We start from the raw sequence: 22,780 nt of genomic DNA, 5'->3' as shown, positions 1-22,780 counted from the left end.
CTGGATAAATATTCTGAATGTTCTGATCCATAATGCTGCCTGAATCATGATCATATACTGTTTGTTCATTGGCCAGAGGAGAACTGGACTGAGCTCAACTGAACTCAGACTGAGCCTGATTTCTCCCAAGGTTTATTTCTCCATTCTCTCACCTGATGGAGTTTTAGTTCCTTGCCACTGTTGCCTTGGCTTTTGGCTTGCTTAGTTGGGGACATTTAATATTCAACAATAGTATTGACCTGCCTTACTTAAGGTGGATGATGACGCAATTTTCTTCTAGAAACAAACTTTGTTGTATTATTTTCATGTTATCACTGTGAAGCTGTTTTGATACAATCTGTATTGTAAAAAGCACTATACAAATAAAGATGACTTGACTTGACAAAAGCATCACATGCACCTTTCCTCTGTTTATACAATTATGTCAGGAAAGGGCGGTTAGTTTCCATTCCTCTGATCTCTTGTTCAAAGTGACCAAAGAATGTCGGCCGCTCACTATTGTTTGAGACACAGCCTTTAGGATTGATAGGATTCTTGCTAAAAACCTTGTATTTACAGGTGTTGCTGTTTTATCTTTAATACCTACTTTTTGGTGGTTTAGTGACAACGTCAAAATCCAACATTCGCCACTGGTTGCCTCAAGATTTTCCTATGGACAGTCCCCATGAAATCAAAATGGAAGTTTTTTGGCTTTTAGTACGAATATGCTAGTCTCACTGTTATCAATAAGCTAGTGTGCTCCAAAACAATGACAACATTTGCATTTAGAAGATATAAGTGTTCAAAACTTACAGTCTCTTACTTCTGTCAGTGGTGTTCAGCTAGGAATTTATTTCAGAAATCGGGTCACCTTACTTTAACGTACAAATTCCATTCAAACGGTTTCGTTTATTTTTTTTTTTATAAAAAAAAATAGTCATTTTAAGTAATTAACTATGATTATTTATGCCATTGCGTATGAATGCATGCTGAGACAAGACCACACTGACACTCAGCAGCACATTCATCAGAGGTTTACAGAGGCACATTCATTCAATACTGAGTTACAATGAAGAGTTCATGTGAATTACACAGCTGAATAAAAATATAAACATTTCTTCTATTGAAACCATCAATGTTTCATTTATGAATTAATCTAATTAATTATGATAATTTTTGCCATTGTGAGCTGGTCCTTGAAAATTAAATCATTATTTTATTTATAATATTTAATGCATTTTTTTTTATATAGACTATCTAACTGACAGACACCATAGCAGGATGCTATTTGCATTACTAAATTATGATGGGTCTTTATTAAATTTTCACCATGTATTTGTTGTTGGTTTTGTTGTCTTGAAAAACAATAATTTATCAATGCAAAGTCCCTTTTCCCTGTATAGTGCACTATAAGAAGTGTCAGCCATTTTACAGCCTAATGTTGTAGTGTACAAACTTTATTCCTATCTTCCATAGTGCAATACTTTCTACCCATAATGCATAATCTTATCTTTAGTATACAACAAACTAACGTTTTACATTATTGGTGATATTAAGATCTTCCTGAACAAAAGACACATATTTCAATCATATTAAATATATTTATTCTGGCTCTCAGAGCATTGTTCTGGTCTACGTTGGCATGGTGGCATCCACTACAATGAGTGTGGATTCATACAGCAAGTTTAGGGAGTCCAGTGTGGAACTGAACAGCAAACATGCAAGATTTCCCTGCCCTGCCGTAAAGAGGACACAGTATGCATGCATGCTGAGATAAGACCACTCTTCCAGTCAGCAGCACATACATCAGAGAGGTTTACAGAGGCACATTCATTCCAATATATACCCAGTTACAAATTAAGAGTTTGTGTGAATTGCACAGCTGAATAAAAAGATTCCATTTTGTTCTGCTGAAACCATCAGCATTTCATTTATGAATGAATCTGTGGATGGATACAGTAGTGATAAAAAATAATATACATTTTCATGAGTGTCATTTTAAAAGACAAAAGCCCTCAGAATCAGTTTTGTTTAAGAGAGACATGCCTCACTTTTAGCTAGTAAATATTGTTAAATAATAGCTATTAAATAAAATAGCTACTTATAGCTTTTCATGAATTTGAATTCTGCTTGTTTGTGGTTCATGAAATTCCAATACTAAATTGCATAATGTTAAATACTCATTCCGCCGATAGAGAAATCAATAAATACTTGAAGAGAAAAAAAAAAAAAAAATCCAAAGGCGTCCCCAAGATCCTCTTATATAACAGAGTATTTAGAATGATAAAACAAATATTTGCATTAAGGCAAAATACACATTCTATACACCATTTTTTACACCCAAATATACAGCAAATTGGCTAAATACAGCAAACACACAGCCTTAGTGGAAGCTAGCGTTGTCCTTAATATCATTCTTTTGACATGTTTATACTCCAAAACATGTCAGACTTAAGTGAACTTTGGCTTAATGACGGAGTGCATTTGTGCGTTATTTCTGGTGCATTGTGGGAAGATTACAGACATTGAGTGAAGGCAGACTGGGTGTGTGGCTCTCAAGAGGAACTGAGTCCGGAGTCCGACTCCCCGTTGTTCTCCTGGGATTTCCCTGCGCACGGAATGGAGCAGCAGGGAATACTGTAGGAGGAGCAGGCACACGTTTGGATCACGTCCTTGAGAGCAACCTGTTCCTCTACATTGAAAATGTTTGATTGCTCAAGCTTGTCGTCGCAGATTCTGTAATTAAAAAGAAAGACCAAATCATTATTTTATCTGTAGGTCAATCTGCTAGAAGTTTCATTAAAGGATTAGTTCACCCAAAAATGAAAATGATCCCATAATTTACTCACCCTCAAGTCATCCTAAGTGTATATGACTTTCTTCTTTCAGCCAAATACAATTAGAGTTATATTAAAAAATATCCTGGCTGTTCCCAGCTTTATAATGGGAGTGAATAGAGCCCGAGATTTTGAAGCCCGAAAAAGTGAATCCGTTCATCATAAAAGTGCTAGACACGGCTCCAGGGGGTTAATAAAGGCCTTCTGAAGCCAAGCGAAGGGTTTTTGTGAGAAAACTATCCACAATTCTAGCTTTATAAACTGTAATCACTAGCTTCAGGTAACGTCCGTGCGTGCGTTCACGAGAGAGTTGAGTTCCGGCGTTTGATGTAGGAGTAGCGCAAGTTTAGGTGAAAGTAGACGACTCTCGTGGTTCAAACAAATAGAGCTGGGCAACAAACTCAAGCTCCTCCCACATTTCTCTTTAAAAATTCTCATATCAGAGCGGTGTTTTGTTTTGCTCTATCCTCTGCGCTTCCACGTTCGTCAATACGTCAACCGGAACTCGACTCGCGTAAGGCTGTTACCGGAAGCCAGTGATTATAGGTCATAAAGTTTTAAATATGGATTTTTTTTTTTTCATTAACCCACTGGAGTCGTATGGATTACTTTTATGATGGATGGATGCGCTTTTTTGGGCTTTAAAATCTAAGGCTCTACTCACTCCAATTATAACGTTTTGAAGAGCCAGGCTATTTTTTAATATAACGGCAATTATGTTCGGCTAAAAGAAGAAAGTCATAATCACCTAGGATGGCTTGAGGGTGAGTGAATAAAGGGATAATTTTGGGGGTGAACTAACACTTTAAAAAAAGAATGAGGTGAAGCGGATCATACAAAGGTTCTGACCAAAAGCAAAATAAAAAATTATGATAAGCATGTCCACATGTTTGCCACAATCATCACAACAACACCATGCCTTTAGTTTCTGCTGAAGACCTTAGAGCAGACAGAATATTTAATTAGACGCAAATGAAAACGAAGATGTGAGCGTTACAAGCACAGTCTGTGAAGTTGAATATTACAAATATGTCTTTCAAAACAATTCTGTGGAAAAAAACCTTCAGAAAACATGGACAATTATGATCTAGGACAGTGAGACATGTTAAACAGACTGTGATTGTTGACACATTTTCATCCATATTAAATTCAGGTCAACTTAATAAAATAAAATTATTTCAAATCAGAATTGATTAAGGCCAAATGGATACCTCTATATGTGTGCATTTCTTTTTCACATTGACTTTAAATGTGGTATCTGCTCTCACGAAGGTAAAAAAAAAAGGCACAAATAAAACACATTCTCTTTCAGAATAAACAGAAATAACAACAGTCAGCCTCAAAATCCAACCAATCCTGCTTGTGGGAAACAAGTTCACATTTCATAGTCCAAAATCAAGACATTCAATAAATGTTCCATCACCAACGTAAGAAACTTAGAAAACATGTTATCATTTAGGTGATTTTCATGGAAACTGGGACAACTTCTATATTTTATAAGTGAGAGGCATATATGTGTATATTTATGTTTTCTACCATGATGTTTCTACCATCATGATGTCAGCTGATATACGTGTGTTTAAGAACATTATGCATACTGGTGGGCCCATTTCCGTTGTCTCTTGGAAGACTTATGTTTATGTTTTTCTATCATGCCTTAATCAAGATACTCAGTCAAGCTTGTTTGAGAACAAAAGCCATCCATCTATTCATTCATACATTCATTCATACTTCAATGATTAAGTCATTGAGGTCCACAGAGGTCCATTCATGCACTGTGGCTAGTACTGAAAAAAATCCACAGTGAAAATAAAACAAATGCACATCTGCACTGTAATTTGGGTTCTGGGAAGAAAACTAGGTCACCCATATAAAGAGGAAGTCTCAAATGCTCAGATTGATATAACAGGCAGCTGAACCTTAACCCAGTGCTGAATAATTTGAAAAAAAGCCACTCAAAAATCACAACTCTACAGTTTTACTGCTTCACATCATTGCTGTAAAACACTACGGTTTCTCTTGGTGCTAGTCTGTGAGCATGATCTGTCAGGCAGCAGCCAATTGCCAATAGAAAACAAACACAACCGGGAAACAGAAGACATTACGGGTATCAGAGGAAGTTGAGGCATTGGGATTTGGCACCAATCATTCATGTATTCTGAAAAAAGAGGCAAATGACCATAAAATGATGTGAGAAATATTCAAAAAGGGAAAGGAAAGACATGGAAAGAGTCAATACAGCATATAAATATCTGGTTATAGATAATAATAACCAGATCATACTATAAATCATACTAAATTAAGTGTTTTGAAAATGTAAAAATGCAGAAAGTTTTGGTTAAGGGGTAGGGTTAGTGTAGGGGGATAGAATATACAGTTTGTACAGTATAAAAACCATAATGTCTATGGGACTAAGACTAAATAAATGACAAACTAAAACTAAAGAAAATAATACAGGTTTGGAATGAACAGAGGGAAGTACACAAAGAGAGAATTTAGATTTTTGGGTGAACTATTTCTTAAAAAAAGGATTCAGTTTCTCTGAGCAGCTCTTTAGGGGTTTTACTGCAGTGGAGGAGGAACAAAAATACAGAACAAATATCAGCTGAACTGTCAGAAACTGCAAAAAAAATGTCAAGTACAGCATGTTATGTAAAACCTCAACATCTGTAATTGTTCGGTGGAAGTGCGTCCTGTAAAACCTAGCTGTTTTTGAAGAATACATTTTAAAACTAAATGTTTTATTGTGTGTGTTTGTGGGTGTGGGTGTGTGTATAGATATATCATCATTCTATATAGATAGATCATCATTGATTAGTTTATTAGTTTAACCTTTACCCAGAATAAAACACAGTTGCACTTAGACATGATATGCCTGAACTATCAGGGAACAGCCATAAACCACTGTCATTTCCACAGAAATTCACATACAGGCTGACATGGGCATTAATGGTGTTGAAAGAGTAAACATGGAAACAAATGTACTATGACAACATCACCTGTTGTTGGCTGATGCATTATGCATCTAGTTGATAATTACTCTTTCAACATTGTCTCCACATTGTAGTATTTTATTATTCTCCCTATACATGGCAAGATTCCATTTACAAGCCATTTGCTTGTCCATACCTAACCAGATGTGACAAAATCAGTCAAAAATCATAGCCAATCAGAAGAGGTGGGTGGCGTGTGGGCGGAGTCTTTCTGCAAGTGCACTCCACGTGCAATGACATGGATAAGAACATAATAAAATTCATAAATATTACAGCTAGTTAGGACAAAAACTCTGGTTTACCACTTGCTGCAGCACGTCTGGTTAGGTCACAGTGCTGTTGCAGTTGCAGCAGCGACTCCAAGGCTACATATAAGTGAGCATTTCTTTACAAAGACAACTAGCCTATAAATTTGTTTTTAAAAGTTGGTCATTTATAAACTTGATGGTCTTGAAAGTTCGCTTCAGTCATACTTCCATGTTAAAACACACTAGACATGCTTATTCTGTGAACTTTTTGTGTGAATTCATAGTTATTTTATCGATCAAAAGTGTGCTTTAACTTTAATTGAGCTTGAGTAGCGCAGCAAAACTAGACTGCTTCACTGCTGATCATGCTTCCGGTGTGAATGCACTCATTGGTTAACATGCACGCCGAAAAAATACGCGCTGCTCATGCTTGCAGTGCGAAACGGCCGTTAGAATTAAACCAGCTGCTATTGCTACTGTACCTTTATGACTTTTATGTGTAAATCACCTCTGAATATCTGATTTGCTTTTCACATGTGAATGAGTAACAATATGTAATCAATATGCCATGCCACATATTTGGACAGGAGAGGGAAAAAGTTAGTGCAAGTAAACAGAGTTCATCAATATGCTCAGTCCTGCTGTTTGATTACCATGTAAGGAACCAAAGACAAATCTTGGCCCACCTGTCATATATGAGGCCATCAATTCCCTGGTCCCTCAACTTCATCCTGTTCTCATGGTCGTTGTTATAGTCGCCCCAGCAGAAGACCACTAGTCCTTTGGACTGAGCCTCTCTGATGAACTCCATGTTCCTCAAGAGCTCATCAGCGTGGGCGCTGATTCCCTGTGAGCACATTCAAAAGCTATTTCAGCAAGTTGTTTAGTCTTTGTGATGAAATTTGACACGGCACCAATTTAAAGAAAACAAAATAGCCACATTCCTCTTGCAGTTTAAACAAAACTCACAGAAGCGGAAAAACATGATTAGATCTCTTTTCACTTCAAAGTTCAATACATTTTATTACCCAGCCAAACTGGGCGCCTCACCATGCTATTTCATAACTATGTTCTGAAGTATCAACGTCTGTGCTATTGCACCATCTGGCTGTGTGCGTTCTCTCACCAGTATGTTCTCACTCTGGGCAAAGCTCATGGCGATCTTAGTGCTCTGACAGCGGATGTCCATGAGTTCAGGGTAGAGGTCTGTCACTCCTTGGGTCAGAAATAGGATGGGGTATTTGTTCTGCTTTTTCCTCACCCTGATGAAGAGAACAGAAATGATTGCAACTCAAACACAACATGTAATCAGGATTGACTATTTACTTTCTTAATAAATGTCCCTGAACTTATTGTGCACATACATTTTAAACAAGAAATACATTGTTGGTTCATTTTGTGTTTAAATTGGCTGCCCTACAGTCTTAAAAATAAAGTTTCTTTATTGGTTTCTATATGGTGCCATAACATCCATGGACCTTTTAATCGCACAAAAGATTCGTTATAGTTGAAAAGGTTTTTTTTGATTATTAAAATTATGTCTTTACACTAAGAAAAAAATGGTTCCTTTAAGAAAAGTTCACTGAAAGGTTCTTTGGAGAACCCAAAATGATTCTATGGCATCACTAAGGAAAAACATACAATAAACATACAAAACTAACAATAAGTAATAATTCTAATCTTAATTCATGTTAATCTCAGCATTTACAAAAAAAAAAAAAAAGATCAACCATGGTATCTGGTAACATTAATTAATGCAGTGTGAACTAACATGAATATGAACATTTTTATTAACTAACATTAAAAAGGTTAATAAATGCTGTAAAAATATATTTCTCCTTGTTAGTTTATATTTATCAATGCATTAATTAATGGTAACAAATGAACCTGTAAATGTTTCTGTAAAAATATATCTATTTTTCCTAATCAGTGCATCATCATCAAAATATGCACGTGAATAGGTCTCTTACATTGTGCAAACATCAGGATCAAAGCATGAGAAGACTATCCTCCTTTTGCCGGCGTTCTGCAGCACGCATGTGAGAATGATGTCCAAGAACTGATTCATGTTGAAGTAGGTGGAGAGTTTTGCATCCCAGGAGCCATCCTGTTTGGAGGAACAGATATAATGAGGGACGGTGTTTTCTTTCTCCGTTAACAAAGAGATCAAACCATCACATATTGCGTGAGGAAACACAAACCTTAAACTGACAGATCCACTTCAGCTCAATGTTGAATCCCACATGTTCTGGAACAGAATGGAATATCTGGAACATGATGTCAAATGAGAAGAGAAGTTAACCAAGCAGTGCGGGTGGGCGATATAAACAAACATTTATCACAATGTTCTAAAATCTTTTGGGCAGTAGTAAAAACAGTTGCTCAAAAAAAAAAAAAAAAAAAAAAAACATTAATAATAATAAATATAAATTATATATAAATATACCCATCACATAAAAAATAAAAAAAATAAAAATAAAATAAATAAATATATGTATATATATATATATATATATATATATATATATATATATATATATATATATATATATATATAAATAAATCTTGAGGTAATTTGATTTCATCTCGTATATATATATATATTTTTTTTTTTTTTTATATTTTATATATATATATATATATATATATATATATATATATATATATATATATATATATATATATATATATATATATAAAATCCGTAGCAACTTACTGACCATCATTTGCAATAAAAACACACATTTACATGAAAAGAAAAGATCAAGCTGTCACACCTGTGAAAGTGAAGGGAAAGGCTGGTGCTCATATATATACTCCTCTTCATCTTGCAAGTCTAGACAAAACAACACCACAAAAGCAATCATTTGTATCTATTCAACAGTTAACTGTGTATTTAGCTCAATACAGCTAAACAGAGGCCTGTGTTTGGCAAGTATTTTTAAAGCTATTAGCATTAAAAATAAAACACTTACTTACAGCAAACTAAGTATTTGAACCTTTTTCTTAAAGTACAATACTGTGTGCTTATTAATGAACTATCCTATGTATTGCAAATTATGCAATAAAATCGCTAAAAGTCTTTCACTATGGAAATTTTTAATTTGATTTTTACTTTTGGTACCTGACTGTTATATAATGATCAGTTATCGTTAAATATGATAACTGATCATATTGCACTTTTGTGACATAAATTAATGGGGCAATTGTACCTTTGTCGTCATCAACTTCCATGGCAGTTGTATGGGCCACCTGAAAAAGACAAACACATTCATATCATACTCATCAATATCAGCATGGAGATAATTGCATTTTATTGTTCAAACAAGGTAAAAGAATCTGAAATAAGTCTTACTTTTAAAAGCTGAAGTTGATCAAACGTAAGATCCTTGACGGGAACTTCGAACAACACCAATGAATTATTGTCATTTTTCTATAAAAGGACACAAAAAAATGTAAAAAGTTGAAGAAGAGATCTTTCTTTCTTATGATTTGCAATTTAAATCAGTGTTTACGACTGTTCATGTAAAAAAAATTAAGTAGGAAGTCTTCAGTCAGAGTGAAATCAAAAGCTGTACTGAAGGACACAATGGGAGATGTTCAAATTACAGAAGTAATTTCTCACTGCACCAAGTGAGTCAAATTGCCATTGTTACCTTTTTAGTAGAAATACAGCAGGTGAGGTCGTGGTACACGATAGGAACTAAATCTTTAGACAGATGAACATCAAACTCTACATAAGCTGCTCCCTGTGATGAAAACAGAACAGATATGCTTTAGCCTTTCATATTATTTAACAAAGCTTTATGCATTTTGGTACAGTTGCAGTATTTATTTACACTCACATGGTTGGCTGCACTTAGAAATGAGACAATTGTGTTTTCTCTGATCTTGTGATGCCTGAAATACAAGAGCAACATATGTACTTTTTCATGGTTTGTTTATGCAGCAAAGTCAGGTGAGCTTATAGTGGTTTCCTGACACCTCGTGGGCCTATCCATAAAGACAAACACAGGACTCTTGTAGCACAACAACCACACTTTTGCTACTCACTTGGCAGCGTGTGTGCTCCCTGCTCCTCTGTGTCCAACATGCAAAGCGCTCCTTTTCTTCCAGTATTTGGCAAAAGACTGACTCATGTCACACTGAAGGCCTGGGATAGGACGCGTCACCAGGTAATCCACTGACATTGCATCAAGAACAAAAAGCATTTACTTTACTTAATGTGTTCACTTCAGTAAAGTCAACACTTAATGGTTAAACTTTAGCACATCAATAAATGACAAGCATATAATCTAGCTACTAAGCAACAATTCAAGCAGGGCGGATCTTGCCAACATGACTATATTTGCTGTCTGTGAAATGTTTACAGAGGCAAATGTTGTGTGCAAGCAGCGAAAGAACAGGTCTCATCATGGGCAACAGGAATGTACATTAGTTTTATGGTGTAAAACAAATGAGACCAGACAAAATAACACCAGTGCAGTGTGGTACAGATCATACCTCTGACTTTTCCAATAGTCTGTCTGCCGTTTCGGCTCATGATGGGCAGGGTGACCACACCCAAATCTTTGCCGCTCTCCACAAAAGAGGAAGACAAGAGGCATGAGGTGCCCACGTAGCCTGGATGGGAATCATCCTGAACCACAGCCTCACTCATGTCCTCCTAATCCATAAAGACAGGACAGAATAGTCATGAATCACTAAGAGGATCCATGCAGAATTTATGTCAATCAATTAAAAAAGCAAAAAAAAATGCTTTCTGATATAGTTGTGGTCATAATCTTTATATGAAGCAACACCAAAGACCATCGTTCACGCACCTCAAAGAACTCAAAGGTGAGCTCTAGGTTGTCAGGGTCCATGGTGTGAATGCTGTATTCTGTCCACTTGGAAGGTACCAGGGAGTATCCACATTCTGGCTGGGAATGACGAGACTTACATTCAACATCACTGATCATACTGGTCTCCAGTGTGGTGATCATCTCATGCCATGATGAAGGGCTTTCCTCTGCTTCTTCCTCAATACCTTCCAGCATCAGCTTCAATCTAAAACAGCCATTAATTGGGTAAATTATATTTTAGCATTTTCTCGAAAAGTGAAATCATGCATCAAAACAGTATAATGTGAAGTCAAAAAGACAAATAAATGTTTAGTACTTGTTCTAGAAGTATATTGTTTGAATTGTAAAAATAAGCTCTACTAACATTAATTATCTGATATAAAAAGAAATCTATTTGAGTACAGTAAATTGTTTCTAATGTAATTCTAACAGACTTTTTAAGAACTTATAAATAAGACCTTTATAAATAAATTCGACTTTTTCCGTAATATCTGCATTTTCTTTCGATGGCAATGATGTTGCATTGGTATAGGGCTGCACAATATATCGAAATCATCGAAATAATGCAAATGTATATATCGCGATATGCATATTGCAACGGCTTGGAATAACTGGGGTCATGAACAAAAGACAAAGAGAAAATCACTCACTGCTCTTGGCTGAATAACTTTTGTAGCTTTAATAAAGAATCAGTATATCTTTAATTCATACTGTGAAAACTAAGCAGTTTTATTTTTACATTTGATTATTCAGTTTCTGTTGTTAAATAAACCTAATGTAGGATAACCTGAAACCCTGAACCTCGTGGTTTACACTTTTTTCTTATGCTACAGTAAAACACTGCTGTTCAATTTCAGAAGTTTAGGGATGTTTTCTTGTCACAAAAAGAATGTGAAACACGTATGTAGGTTATATAATTTTAAATATATTTTAAAGATAGTATAAGTTTATTTTACACACTTTAAGCATTATCGTATCGCATATCGAATATTGCATTTTTAATGAGTTATCGCATATCGCAATTTTCTTCAATATCGTGCAGCCCTACGTTGGTATAGCAAAAACAACATAGAGGAGTTTGCAATGTTGTCTTAGAAGAACATGACAATGTGTAGCAGCAGCGCTGGACTAATAATGAATCAGCGACAGAAACGGAGGCTGGCATGAGCAGTTTACTTAATTTGTAGGGTTAAATATGTGTTCTGTCTTCTGTGAAGAATGTTACCTGAAGCGTGACTTCTTAAATTTATTCTTAGTAATAGATACTGGAGGTTTCACGGAGTAATGAAGCCTGAGACGAATTTCTGTCTGGCACGTCAACCAGCCAGAGTCCACACATTCAACACCATCTGCACATAAAACAAATTTTATTTGCATGTTAAAATAAGATATAAAAATTTGGTTTGAATTTGAGTGTGGGTACATTCAAACGGTTTAAGTAATTTAAATGGTCAAACTTACTATGGACTCCAAAGTGTCCATCGTCAATCATGAGCTCTGGTTCTGCGAGACAAGAATACGAAATTTGTATGGGAGGTCAAACACTCATGCTACAAAAGATAGTCACCAGTACAGAGTAAACAGACGCAAACACACTTGCTAGTGCCGACATGAGACATTAATTTCCTGGTTTAATTCTTGAACAATCAAAATGTAAATATAAAATAAGTCTTTAGTTTGCTCTGTACTGGATGGAGCTGTACACACTTGTAGCCTATATTCTATACAAGCAAAACTGGGCATGTTAGAATTTAAGAAGAACACTGGAGATTATTAACTGGTTACATGTATCTTAATTAAATAATATAAAAAGTTAAATAATAATCATAAAAAATGCAGAATTTAACAAGTATTACCATGCAAGCAAATTGTTTTTGTGGCAACACAAGCACAAAGAAATGCTGACATCTGGAGCAAACAGTTACATGATTAAAACTATAGATCCTGTCTAGCAAAAACTAAAAAACATAAATAAAAATAGTATAGATGCCCTTAAAATGTATTGTTTTGAATAGTTTGTTAAATGCATGTGTTAAATGTGTGTTGTGCACACAAATAAAGGAACTCTAAATGTGTGTGTGTATTAAAATAGTTTTTTAATCATTTTAAGTGTAAAAACTAACTCAAAATTATTAATGCAATTGCTTAAAAAACTAAGAATAGATTAGGTGCACGCAACAAAAGCAAAAAAAAAAAAAAAAGCATTGCTAGTAAACCCAGGAATGCACCAGCAGAAACAGCTTTGCTCTGTTTGTCTAAGACGGGTAATAGCCCACTAGATATTATGGTTGCTAATAATTGATCCATTAGGTTCCCTTAAGTGGCTTTTATTAACATTACATCTGTCCATGACAAATAACACTGAAATCAACATTCAAGACAACATGAAATAAAATAAATGCATTATTTTCTTTAGAACATGCAACATGCATGATTCATGCACAACAAGACTACCCAGGAAGAAATTTTGTGTTTAAATGACATCTAATAGCCGTCCAAACACAGCCCTGACGTCTAGGCTAAAACAAGGCAAAATTTGGGCTGTCAGTGAAAATTTACCAGACGTCTAACTATAGCCCAAAAATAGACTAGTCATCAATAACATGTCAAAGAAATGAAACCAAACACCTTGTAATCACTGTTGACTTTAAGTTAAGTTATTCTGTAAAAACGACATGTAACCAAATTCAAGGTTATTTTGGCTAGAAGTGGGTTACTCCTCGCTGGACTACATCGGGTCTATAGTTAACCTAGACGGTGAAATGACGGCTATTGCTTGCTGGGCAGGGTATTAAGAGGGTTATTTACTTTCTAAATAAATGTCGCTGGTTTTATTGTGCATGATTCATTGATGCATTGTCTAAAGAAAATATTGCAGGCAGAGAAAAAATATTTTATCTAACAACAATCAGATCACTTTAAGTTCCAGAAATGTTCTGAGAGATCCAAGTCCCAAATCACATTACTTCCCACTAGATGAATTCACTTGGAAATTCATCATATTACAAATATGAAATGTGTTGGGAATATTTCTTGTTGTCTTTGAAAAGTTGAAGTCAACATGTTTTGATAATGTACGCTTACAGTTAAAGGGGACAAACTGATCTAAATGTGATAAGCATGAAGAATGGAGTCTAGGGGTTCATTAGACACGTGCACTATTCTGGGATCAGATACCTGAGGGACTCAATGAGCGTGGCATCTGATGGGTCTCCCATCTATTGACTATGACTTGACATGGACCACCATCGTTCTGTAATTCCAAATGGGGGTTAAGATTATGGACAGATTTTGGAAAAACAAAGCCCACTTTGGCCATTCAAACCAAAGTTTCACTCCTGGAAAAAGAACATGAGGCATATTCACCACTTTCTTGCCAGCCAGCCAGTTGGTTGACATCTGAAAAGTGGACCAATTAGTCAGAGGAAACAAATTGGCATTTTTCAGTGTTTAACTAGAGATATCCAGGTTATTTATACATTAAAAAATGCTTTGAAAATCCCTGTACGTATCATTTAGCTTAAAATGTTATTTAACAAGATTAGTTTTCCTCTAATAGTTTGCTGATACGCTTAACTATAAGAAAATGGTTCTAAATTCTTTAATCTTGTTCTTGTTAATTCTGCTTCTAAATTTTAAAAGAATATTTCTGGCTGTGAGATAGTTGATGTGTAAATATTATGTATGAGAGACACAGCATGTTAGGAGAAGCTCGCAGGAAATCTGGAGCCACTGTTCCAGAAACTTCATTCTCCAGAAAAAAAAAAAAAACTAAACTACCAAGAACTGAGTCAAGGTCAGCTAAAAGAGATTAACAGCTGTGATGAGAAAATCTTGGAAACCCCCCCCCCACACACACAGAAGAATGTCAAACTCTTAAAGCACCCTAAGAATTAATGATGAATAAAAGAAAGCCCTTATTCCACATGTGTAATAACTCTCTAAAGAGAATCTGCAGTCATACATGCATAGTAAAACAGTTGGATATAATCATCATGAATATCACAAAAGTTTAAACAACATCAGTAGATAGTGCATAGATTATGTTGAGTCTTTAAGAAAGATAAAAAAAGATGTTCTAAACAACATCTATAAATACATAAAGCTGAGACTGGTCTTTAAAGGTGTTGGGAAATCAATTCACCATCAGGCCTTTAAAGATTATGTATGCCTTATATCATATCGTTTGTTTACTAGTAAAAGAAGATCTCACCTTAGATTCAAAAAAGAATCCCTTGAAATAGCGATATTTGGTTTCACGCCCTCTAGGAACCTGAATGGTAGTCCTCCACAGGGTGCTGGGGTGAGACGAGACAAGCAAAACACAGAAGATAAATATGTGTGTCAAGGGTAACTGTGATTGTTCTGAAAGACAAACGTAAGATGGCATTGCATGTACCCATCCTCCTCCGCTGGCTGTAGGGGCACGGCTTTTTGATGAAACCAGCTGCCCAGGGTTTCACAACTGCCAACCACTGCTATCACCTCACCTGATACAGAAAAAAGACAAAATACTTTATTATTTCTCTCCTGTGTGGTAAGCAAGTAATGTGTCTCCAGGCGATATAATGGTATTTTCAGAGAGGCTTGCTATAGCATGCTAGCTTTGAAAGCATAAGGTCCCACCCTCCCTTTAAAGCAGAGGTCTTCAATCCTGCTCCTGGAGGGCCACTGTCCTGCAAAGTTTAGTTCCAACCCTAATCAAACACACCTGAATCAGCTCATCAAGCTCTTCAGAATCGCTTGTATATTTAAAGGCAGATGTGCTGAAGCAGGTTGGAACTAAACTCTGCAGGACAGTGGCCCTCCAGGAGCAGGATTGAAGACCTCTGCTTTAGAGCGTCTACAAATCCACCACTCCTTCAAAACACATGAACGAGTACAGCAGGGAGCAGACAAGAGTGCCAGCATGAACTCGTTGTTTTGGTTCGGGAGGACCTGTAAAGGCAGCAGCTGTTTGTGGTGCTCTGTGACTGATTTCTGTCTATCTCTTTATAGCTTGAAACGCGCTGATGACGTGTAATATCTGTGTGAGCAGGTGTGCGGAGGTATGAAAATACATTATGTTGACAGGCATGTAGGACCGAATGCAACTGGATGAACGTTTTATGGTCCTACGCCTTCCACAGACGATGTACAAGAAGAGAAGAGACTTTCAACCAGGATTAAACAAAAATATTTCTGGAACAAATCGCCTACCCTGCCTATAAGTATCATATGTCAACACTTGCAAAATTTCACAACAAAAGACAATAAAAAAATACAAATACATGTGTGGACGTGGTCAATATTAACTTAATAACAACACACTATTATTAACAAAACATTTCTGTATTACTATTATACCAAATGATTACATTATGCACTAATGTAAATGTAGTAAAAAGATTACTACTCCATTTCAAAGTTAATATTGAAGACCACTTAATATTAACTAAACATTACTTTGTTATTCTCACATATAATTGGTAATGCTTTATAATAACATTTTATTTAAAAAATAAATAAAAATAAAACATGGGCAGCTTGTTGTACTTCTCAGTTGAAAGTCATTTTGGATAAATGAAAATGAATACATACGCAGTAAATGTAAAATATTATACATTTCATTATTACCATTGACACATTATTAAATGATTTAATGCTTTACATAGTTACAACCATAAAACACTGTAAAACTAGATTGGATTAAAATCTTAAGTAAGAGACTATGTACAGGGTGGGCCATTTATATGGATACACCGTAATAACATGGTAATGGTTGGTGATATTAAAGTCCTGTTTGTGGCACATTAGTATATGTGAGGGGGCAAACTCCTCAAGATGGGTGGTGACCATGACATATACTAATGTGCCACAAACAGGACTTTAATATCACCAACCATTCCCATGTTATTACGGTGTATCCATATAAATGGCCCACCCTGTACAATGGTCTAGGGACAGCATGTCTTCCTTTGTGGAAATACTTGTGTCATCAAGTTCAAACTCAAAAATCTATGATTAAAGTATCACGTTGTAACTTATGTTTGCCTTTAATCTAAATTATCTAAAAATTACTCAAACAGCAAAACAAAACATAAAATTTGCTTTAGATGGGATATTAGACTCGTGTTCAGCAACTGAACAAACTCCAAACGATTCCAAAATCAAACGTACAGAATTTTAATTAGACCACATTGATTTTTTAGAGATTGCAGTGCAGCTTTAACTTGATCATATCATGTAAGTGGCCAAAAGGAAACCTTATTCCACAGTTGAACTTCAGATTGACAAAATAATTATTGTTACTTTTACTTTTTATTAAAAGTTGTGGTAACACTTTATTTTACAGTGTCCTTGTTACACAAGTTACACGTAGCCTAGTTACTATAGTATAAATTGTGCAGAACTACATGCAAGTAAATGTATAATTACACTGTAACAGACACCTTAAAAGAAAGTGTAACCAAAGTTGTACACTGTGTTATACTCTTTTATTGAATTATTTCTCTTACCTTGTCGTGCTGTGGTCCCTCTCACAGTCAGAGTCACACTAGTGCTGTCCATGACTGACACACAGGCAAATGGAGATGAGAATGAGGAGACCTAAAAGGGAAAGAAAAAACACATGTTTCCCAATGCAAAACAAATCTAAGCTGTGTTAACAGCATCAGTTGATCTGGATTTCCTCTGTGTTGTAATACCTGACTGCAGAACTGCAGTGCACAATCTGCTCCTGGTTCTTTAAGATCCCATTACATTATACGTTGCATCAACGGAAATATATAGAACTGCCCCTGATCACAATATTAGAAAATGAATACTATGTCAGATTCTTGAATGTAAAAAACGGTCTTAAGAGAGTTGAACAACCGGTTTAATCACACGCGATGAAACTCAACTGGTTTAGTAGAGGAAGCACGCGATGTTCACAATCACACACAAATCATGTAACGTTAGAGGAAACAGACGATCTGAACCGGCTGCAGCCGGTTACTGTCGGTGACAACAACACCCGGTCTCCGATCCGAGGGTGTTGCTCAAACACAGTAAGCTGCTTACATAGACAACATTGTTACGTTCTAACCGGTTCTAACCACGCGCCTAAAATGCTATCTAGATAGGGAGCCCAGTGAGGTTTTGAGACGCTCACTGTTTACTGCGCGAAAACGTGTAAGTTTTGCGTAAAACGAAATGTATACCGTGAATTCGGTGTCGAGTCCGGCAATTATAAAGTAATTCAGAACATAATAAAGTAACAGGTTACCTGAGTTTAAAGATAAAAATTCATCCTTTTGTACGGCTGTACCGAGAAACGTCAATCCCGCGCTGACGTGCCCATGTTATGTTTAGCGTTACATGCACGCGGATCTGAGAGCCGGGGTAATGCGACACTGTTGACTGTGTAGTAGACCATTTCTTAAAATAACTTTATCGAGGTGTCAGTGTTAAAACTATCACGTCGCTAAATTATGAGTATGTGTACTTGTTTAAACAAAAACAAAAAGATTTACAGGTTAAAATAGGGTTGAGAAGGTGACTTTGTTGTTATAGGAAATAAGAATGAGGGAGGGCTTGACGTGGACAACTGACTCCTCCTCTTTGCGTTTTCTGAACGCATATGATTGGTGGAAGAAATGACTGACGTTTGGTAGTCGAGACTTAACTCACTGACCCTTGTTGGGTGGAGCTCATCGACACAAACTGATATGTTTACGATGCATTATACAGTAAATTAATAAATTGACTTTTTCATTTTTACGCTTTAAATACATAATCTAGATCCGCGTAGAGACTGTATAGAGTCATTACTCATTACACTGTTGTGTGTTACTGTTTGTTTATATTGAGAGTAAACTCTCTACATTTTGTGCATTATCAAGTATGTTTATTTATACCTTGTTCAAAAAGTTTATTGTCTATTTTATAATTATATTGCTGTTTTGTACTACTAATGTTTCATCCAATTGGCTGCATGATCATTAAACTTGGATACTTCTATCAGTCTGAACAGAAGTCAAAGGTCTTCTGAGGAAATAATCTCCATATTGAGGCTAATAGATTAATTTCATGGCTGGTGAGCCGATAAACGAATGAAGCAGATAAACTTAACGGCCTACTCGAATAAACAAGCCAAGTGATGTTTTTAATGACAATTTAATAGTATATGCATGCTAAATTTAAAAGGTTAGAAAGGACAGATGAACCGTTGCTATAAAATGAGAATAACAGCACATTGATTTATCTCATGGCCTGTCTTTCAATGGAACTGGTTGCATAATGAGGTTCCTCAGCAAGACAGAACATGTTGCATAACAGAGGTCAGACAGGCACACGGATGTTTTAAAAAAAAAAGTTTAGGGGGAAATAGTGATAGAGAGAGTAGGAAAGTTCAGAACAGCATGACCCGGATTCATGCAATGCAGAGATAAACCATATCTTCAGTCATAAATTAATGTAGCTTAGCCCTTGATTTCTTTATGACAGATGTTTGCTGCCCCCGGTAGCTCTTCCTGTTGCCTGTATATGAGCCATTGAGAGGTAAAATACAATTGTTCTTTTGAAATGAAGGCTATTGCTCCCAGAATGGTGAATGCTGCATTTGTATTTGACAGTGCTTAGCACAACTGAATGGATGAGACTGCAGGATTATAAATATTTAATGAGTCAGTCTTTCTCTCTATTTACCCCGTATTCACCCTCCATTTGCTGTTGTCTGTGGATAAGATAATAGAGAGATCATGAATAAGGTGTGTGTCTCTAGAACTCCTTTTAGATGGTGAATAAGTACAGTGTTAATTCCACAACCCCCCTTGTACGCAATTTGTACACGTTACTATTTTTCTTGCTTGTATTTTCAAGGACGAAGAGGAAGCGAGCACAACTTCTCATTAGCTGATTTGTGTGCTCGTGGGTTTGTGTTATAATGAATGCTGAGTTTTGCACATAACATTTCAGGAATGCCCTGAAAAATGCTGGGAAATGTGATTAAGGGTTTTTCTAAATCTAAATCTACATACAAAACAAAGAAACGTTCATAAAACTTTTATTTTTGCCCTCTATTCAAATAGTCATAAAGAAATATATCTAAATATATAATTAATTCCCTCTTGAAATCTGAACTATAATATTAATATGATTATGTTTTTATTAGTTTATGTATTTATATGATTTTATCCTATTTTAAATATGCAGTGATCTGTTTCTTATTTTAGTAATTATAGGAGATTTTTCAAGGAAATAGAAATGATTTGTGTTATGTACACAGTTCAAAAGTTTGGGGTCAATAAATTGATCAACATTGACACAGTAAAGAAATCATTTATAATATTACAGGAGATTTCTATTTCACATAAATGTTTCTTTTGAACTTTCTATTCACCAAAGAAAACTGGTAAAGAAATGTTCACGCTTTCTGCAAAAATGTTAAGCAACTGTTTTCAACATTGATAATATTAAGAAAGCAGCAAATCAGAATGATTGTGACACTGAAGACTGGAGAAATGATGCTGAAAATTCAGCTTTACATCACAGGAATAAATTACAGTATAAAAAAATATATTCAAACAGAAAACAATTATTTTAAATTGTAATAATATTTGAGAATATTACTGTTTTTACTGTATTTTTAGCAAATAAATGCAGCTTTGGTGAGCAGAGGAGACTTTCAAAAACAAATCTATCTAAACTCAAAATTTTGAGAGTGTAAACCAAAGCATCTATGCATAAACATTCTTTAATCACACACATTTGATCACACAAGAGGTTGTGGTTTTTGTACAATGAAAAACTTTAAATCAGAGACATGTAAAAGATTTCAGATTAGCTTCCAAAGTGGGAAAAGCAGCTCCACTTAGTGGCACACACTTGTACTACACTGCAGTTAGCCTATACATCCATGCTAATGTTTACAAGATCTTTTTTCTTAGAGATGACCAGTGCCATGATTAAGGGTCATGGTTTGTTGCCTTTAAACAAAAGCTTGACTAATTTATTCAGCGTTCAGTGGAGTTTTATAGCAATTTGAGCTTCAGCCATCATTTGAAGCCATCCAACAAAGTAGGGGAAAACTGTTTCATCATCTACATAAGTCCTGTTAGCAGACTATTAGTTTAAAAAGTTGCTGATTCTTGACCAGGGTATGTTTGACATGCAGACTGAGTAGTACAAAACAGGAACAAAAACCATTTTGAGTCATTCTATAAAGCTTATTTGCTCTTTTGAATATAGAGAAGATCCTCTTATGAATCATCAAATTTGGATTTTCAATTCTGCAAAACTTAGAAGCTGACGCAGTTAAAAGTCTTCTGGATGTTGTGACGTTATATGTGATGTAGTCCATCTCTCCATAGATGGACCAATAAAGGATCTTGCTATAGACCTCAGGTCAGGTTAGATGCCATATCGAATTTAACGCAGATGAAACGTACTCGGTTACTAACGTAACCTCGGTTCTCTCTAGAAGAGGGAACGAGTACTGCGTTTTATCAAAACGCTACGGGAAAAGTCTCTTTTCACGAAACACTCAAGCAAAAAATTATCCTTTAATTTTCATATATGTAAAACGCGTTGCGGCAGCAGCAGACAGCTATGGCGAGACGGCTTGCTCGCTCATTGGCTGCTCTGCGGCAACTGCTTAAGCCTATCGAGCGAGGCCTGAGATGACATCAGGCCAACGAGGGCGCTTTGCGCCCTCCTCGCCACTTCCCGCCGAAACGGGCGTGGCTTACCTCTATAAAAGGAGCTCGAGAAGGCTGACTCACTTGATTTTGATCGCCGAAGCGAACCAGAGTGAACCGTACGCACGGCAGAGAACGCAGTACTCGTTCCCTCTTCTAGAGAGAACCGAGGTTACGTTAGTAACCGAGTACGTTCTCTTACGAGAGTCCTCTCGTACTGCGTTTTATCAAAACGCTACGGGAACCCCTTGCAAAACGCCGTGCGTGCTGGGATAAAAACACTGATCACCGGAAGCTATTTCAGGCATACAGTGCATAATCACCAGATTGACTCACACAGAGTCAGGGAATAAGGGTGGGAGCCTTAATTCCCTAAACTGTAGCGTCGTAGAATAGACATGTCCACAGACGCAAGTATAACATCACATAGACAGGGTAGGGAACCTGAACTAATGCGGAAAATGTGGGTCTTACACAGTTCTGCCCAAGATAGTCGGTAGCGCATTGCGCATGAGTTTCAGCGGTCTGACTAGACGGCTGAACAGATTACACCGACAAAAGCTTAGCCTGCAAGGCGGGAACCTCTAGGTTATAAAACCTGATAAATGTAGACGGCGAGGCCCAGCCTGCCGCCGTACATATATCCTGTAGGGAAATCCCGCTGGACCAAGCCCACGAAGAAGCAACGCTTCTCGTAGAGTGCGCTCTGACTCCCAACGGGCATGGAATGCCCTTGGCAGTATAAGCCAGCGCTATGGCGTCAACTATCCATCTGGATAGACTTTGTTTCGAAACAGCCATTCCTTTGGAACGTCCGCTGAACGATACAAAGAGCTGCTCTGTCTGTCTGAAGACAGCAGAGCGGGACATATAAGCTCTTAAAGCCCTAACAGGGCAAAGAAAACTCGAGTCCCCTTCCTCACTCGATGCCGGCAGGGCAGCCAGGGAAATGACCTGAGCCCGAAAAGGCGTGTTGAGGGATTTCGGCACATAGCTGTGCTTAGGTTTGAGTATGACTTTAGAGTCATTAGGACCAAACTCCAAGCACGCCGGGCTCACAGAGAGCGCGTGCAGGTCGCCTATGCGCTTCACTGAAGCGAGAGCCATCAAAAACACTGTTTTGAAAGACAAATGTTTGAGGCTAATAGACTGGATAGGCTCGAAAGGGGGACCTTTCATGGCCGCCAGGACCGTAGAAAGGTCCCACAAAGGGACTGA

The 22,780-nt window shown here is 36.5% G+C and overlaps 2 protein-coding genes across 8 annotated transcripts in view; one reads left to right on the top strand and one right to left on the bottom strand.

Moving 5' to 3' along the window:
- Positions 1–1,421: 1,421 nt before the first annotated feature.
- gpcpd1 (glycerophosphocholine phosphodiesterase 1) lies at positions 1,422–18,451 on the bottom strand. 5 transcript variants are annotated; one of them, XM_081378729.1, is made up of 21 exons: positions 17,786–18,448; positions 17,588–17,680; positions 17,399–17,489; positions 15,301–15,391; positions 15,115–15,199; positions 14,079–14,154; positions 12,363–12,404; positions 12,127–12,250; positions 10,881–11,106; positions 10,561–10,723; positions 10,111–10,240; positions 9,903–9,957; positions 9,714–9,806; positions 9,413–9,490; positions 9,270–9,309; positions 8,835–8,893; positions 8,259–8,324; positions 8,028–8,164; positions 7,184–7,319; positions 6,744–6,904; positions 1,422–2,715 (listed from the first exon to the last, which is right to left on the bottom strand). In XM_081378729.1, exons 3-21 carry the CDS (start codon positions 17,448–17,450, stop codon positions 2,535–2,537), a joined length of 1,995 nt encoding a protein of 664 aa, XP_081234855.1. In that variant the 5' UTR covers positions 17,451–17,489; positions 17,588–17,680; positions 17,786–18,448; the 3' UTR covers positions 1,422–2,534. The 5 variants fall into 5 exon arrangements, with proteins under 5 accessions (XP_081234855.1, XP_081234857.1, XP_081234856.1 ...); XM_081378731.1 differs by having other exon boundaries at positions 18,151–18,448; XM_081378732.1 differs by adding an exon at positions 4,922–4,974 and having other exon boundaries at positions 2,574–2,715; positions 17,588–17,835.
- chgb (chromogranin B) overlaps positions 17,821–22,780 on the top strand; it is a 23,105-nt gene continuing 18,145 nt past the window's right edge. For all 3 annotated transcript variants that reach the window (XM_081378726.1, XM_081378725.1, XM_081378724.1), the window contains exon 1: positions 17,821–17,932. The gene's annotated coding sequence lies outside the window, so the exon portion shown is untranslated. The remainder of the gene's footprint in view (positions 17,933–22,780) is intronic.

The sequence above is a fragment of the Scardinius erythrophthalmus genome, assembly GCF_964197995.2.
Source record: "Scardinius erythrophthalmus genome assembly, chromosome: 11".
Lineage (NCBI taxonomy): Eukaryota > Metazoa > Chordata > Actinopteri > Cypriniformes > Leuciscidae > Scardinius > Scardinius erythrophthalmus.
This window is presented reverse-complemented; position numbering and strand designations above follow the sequence as displayed.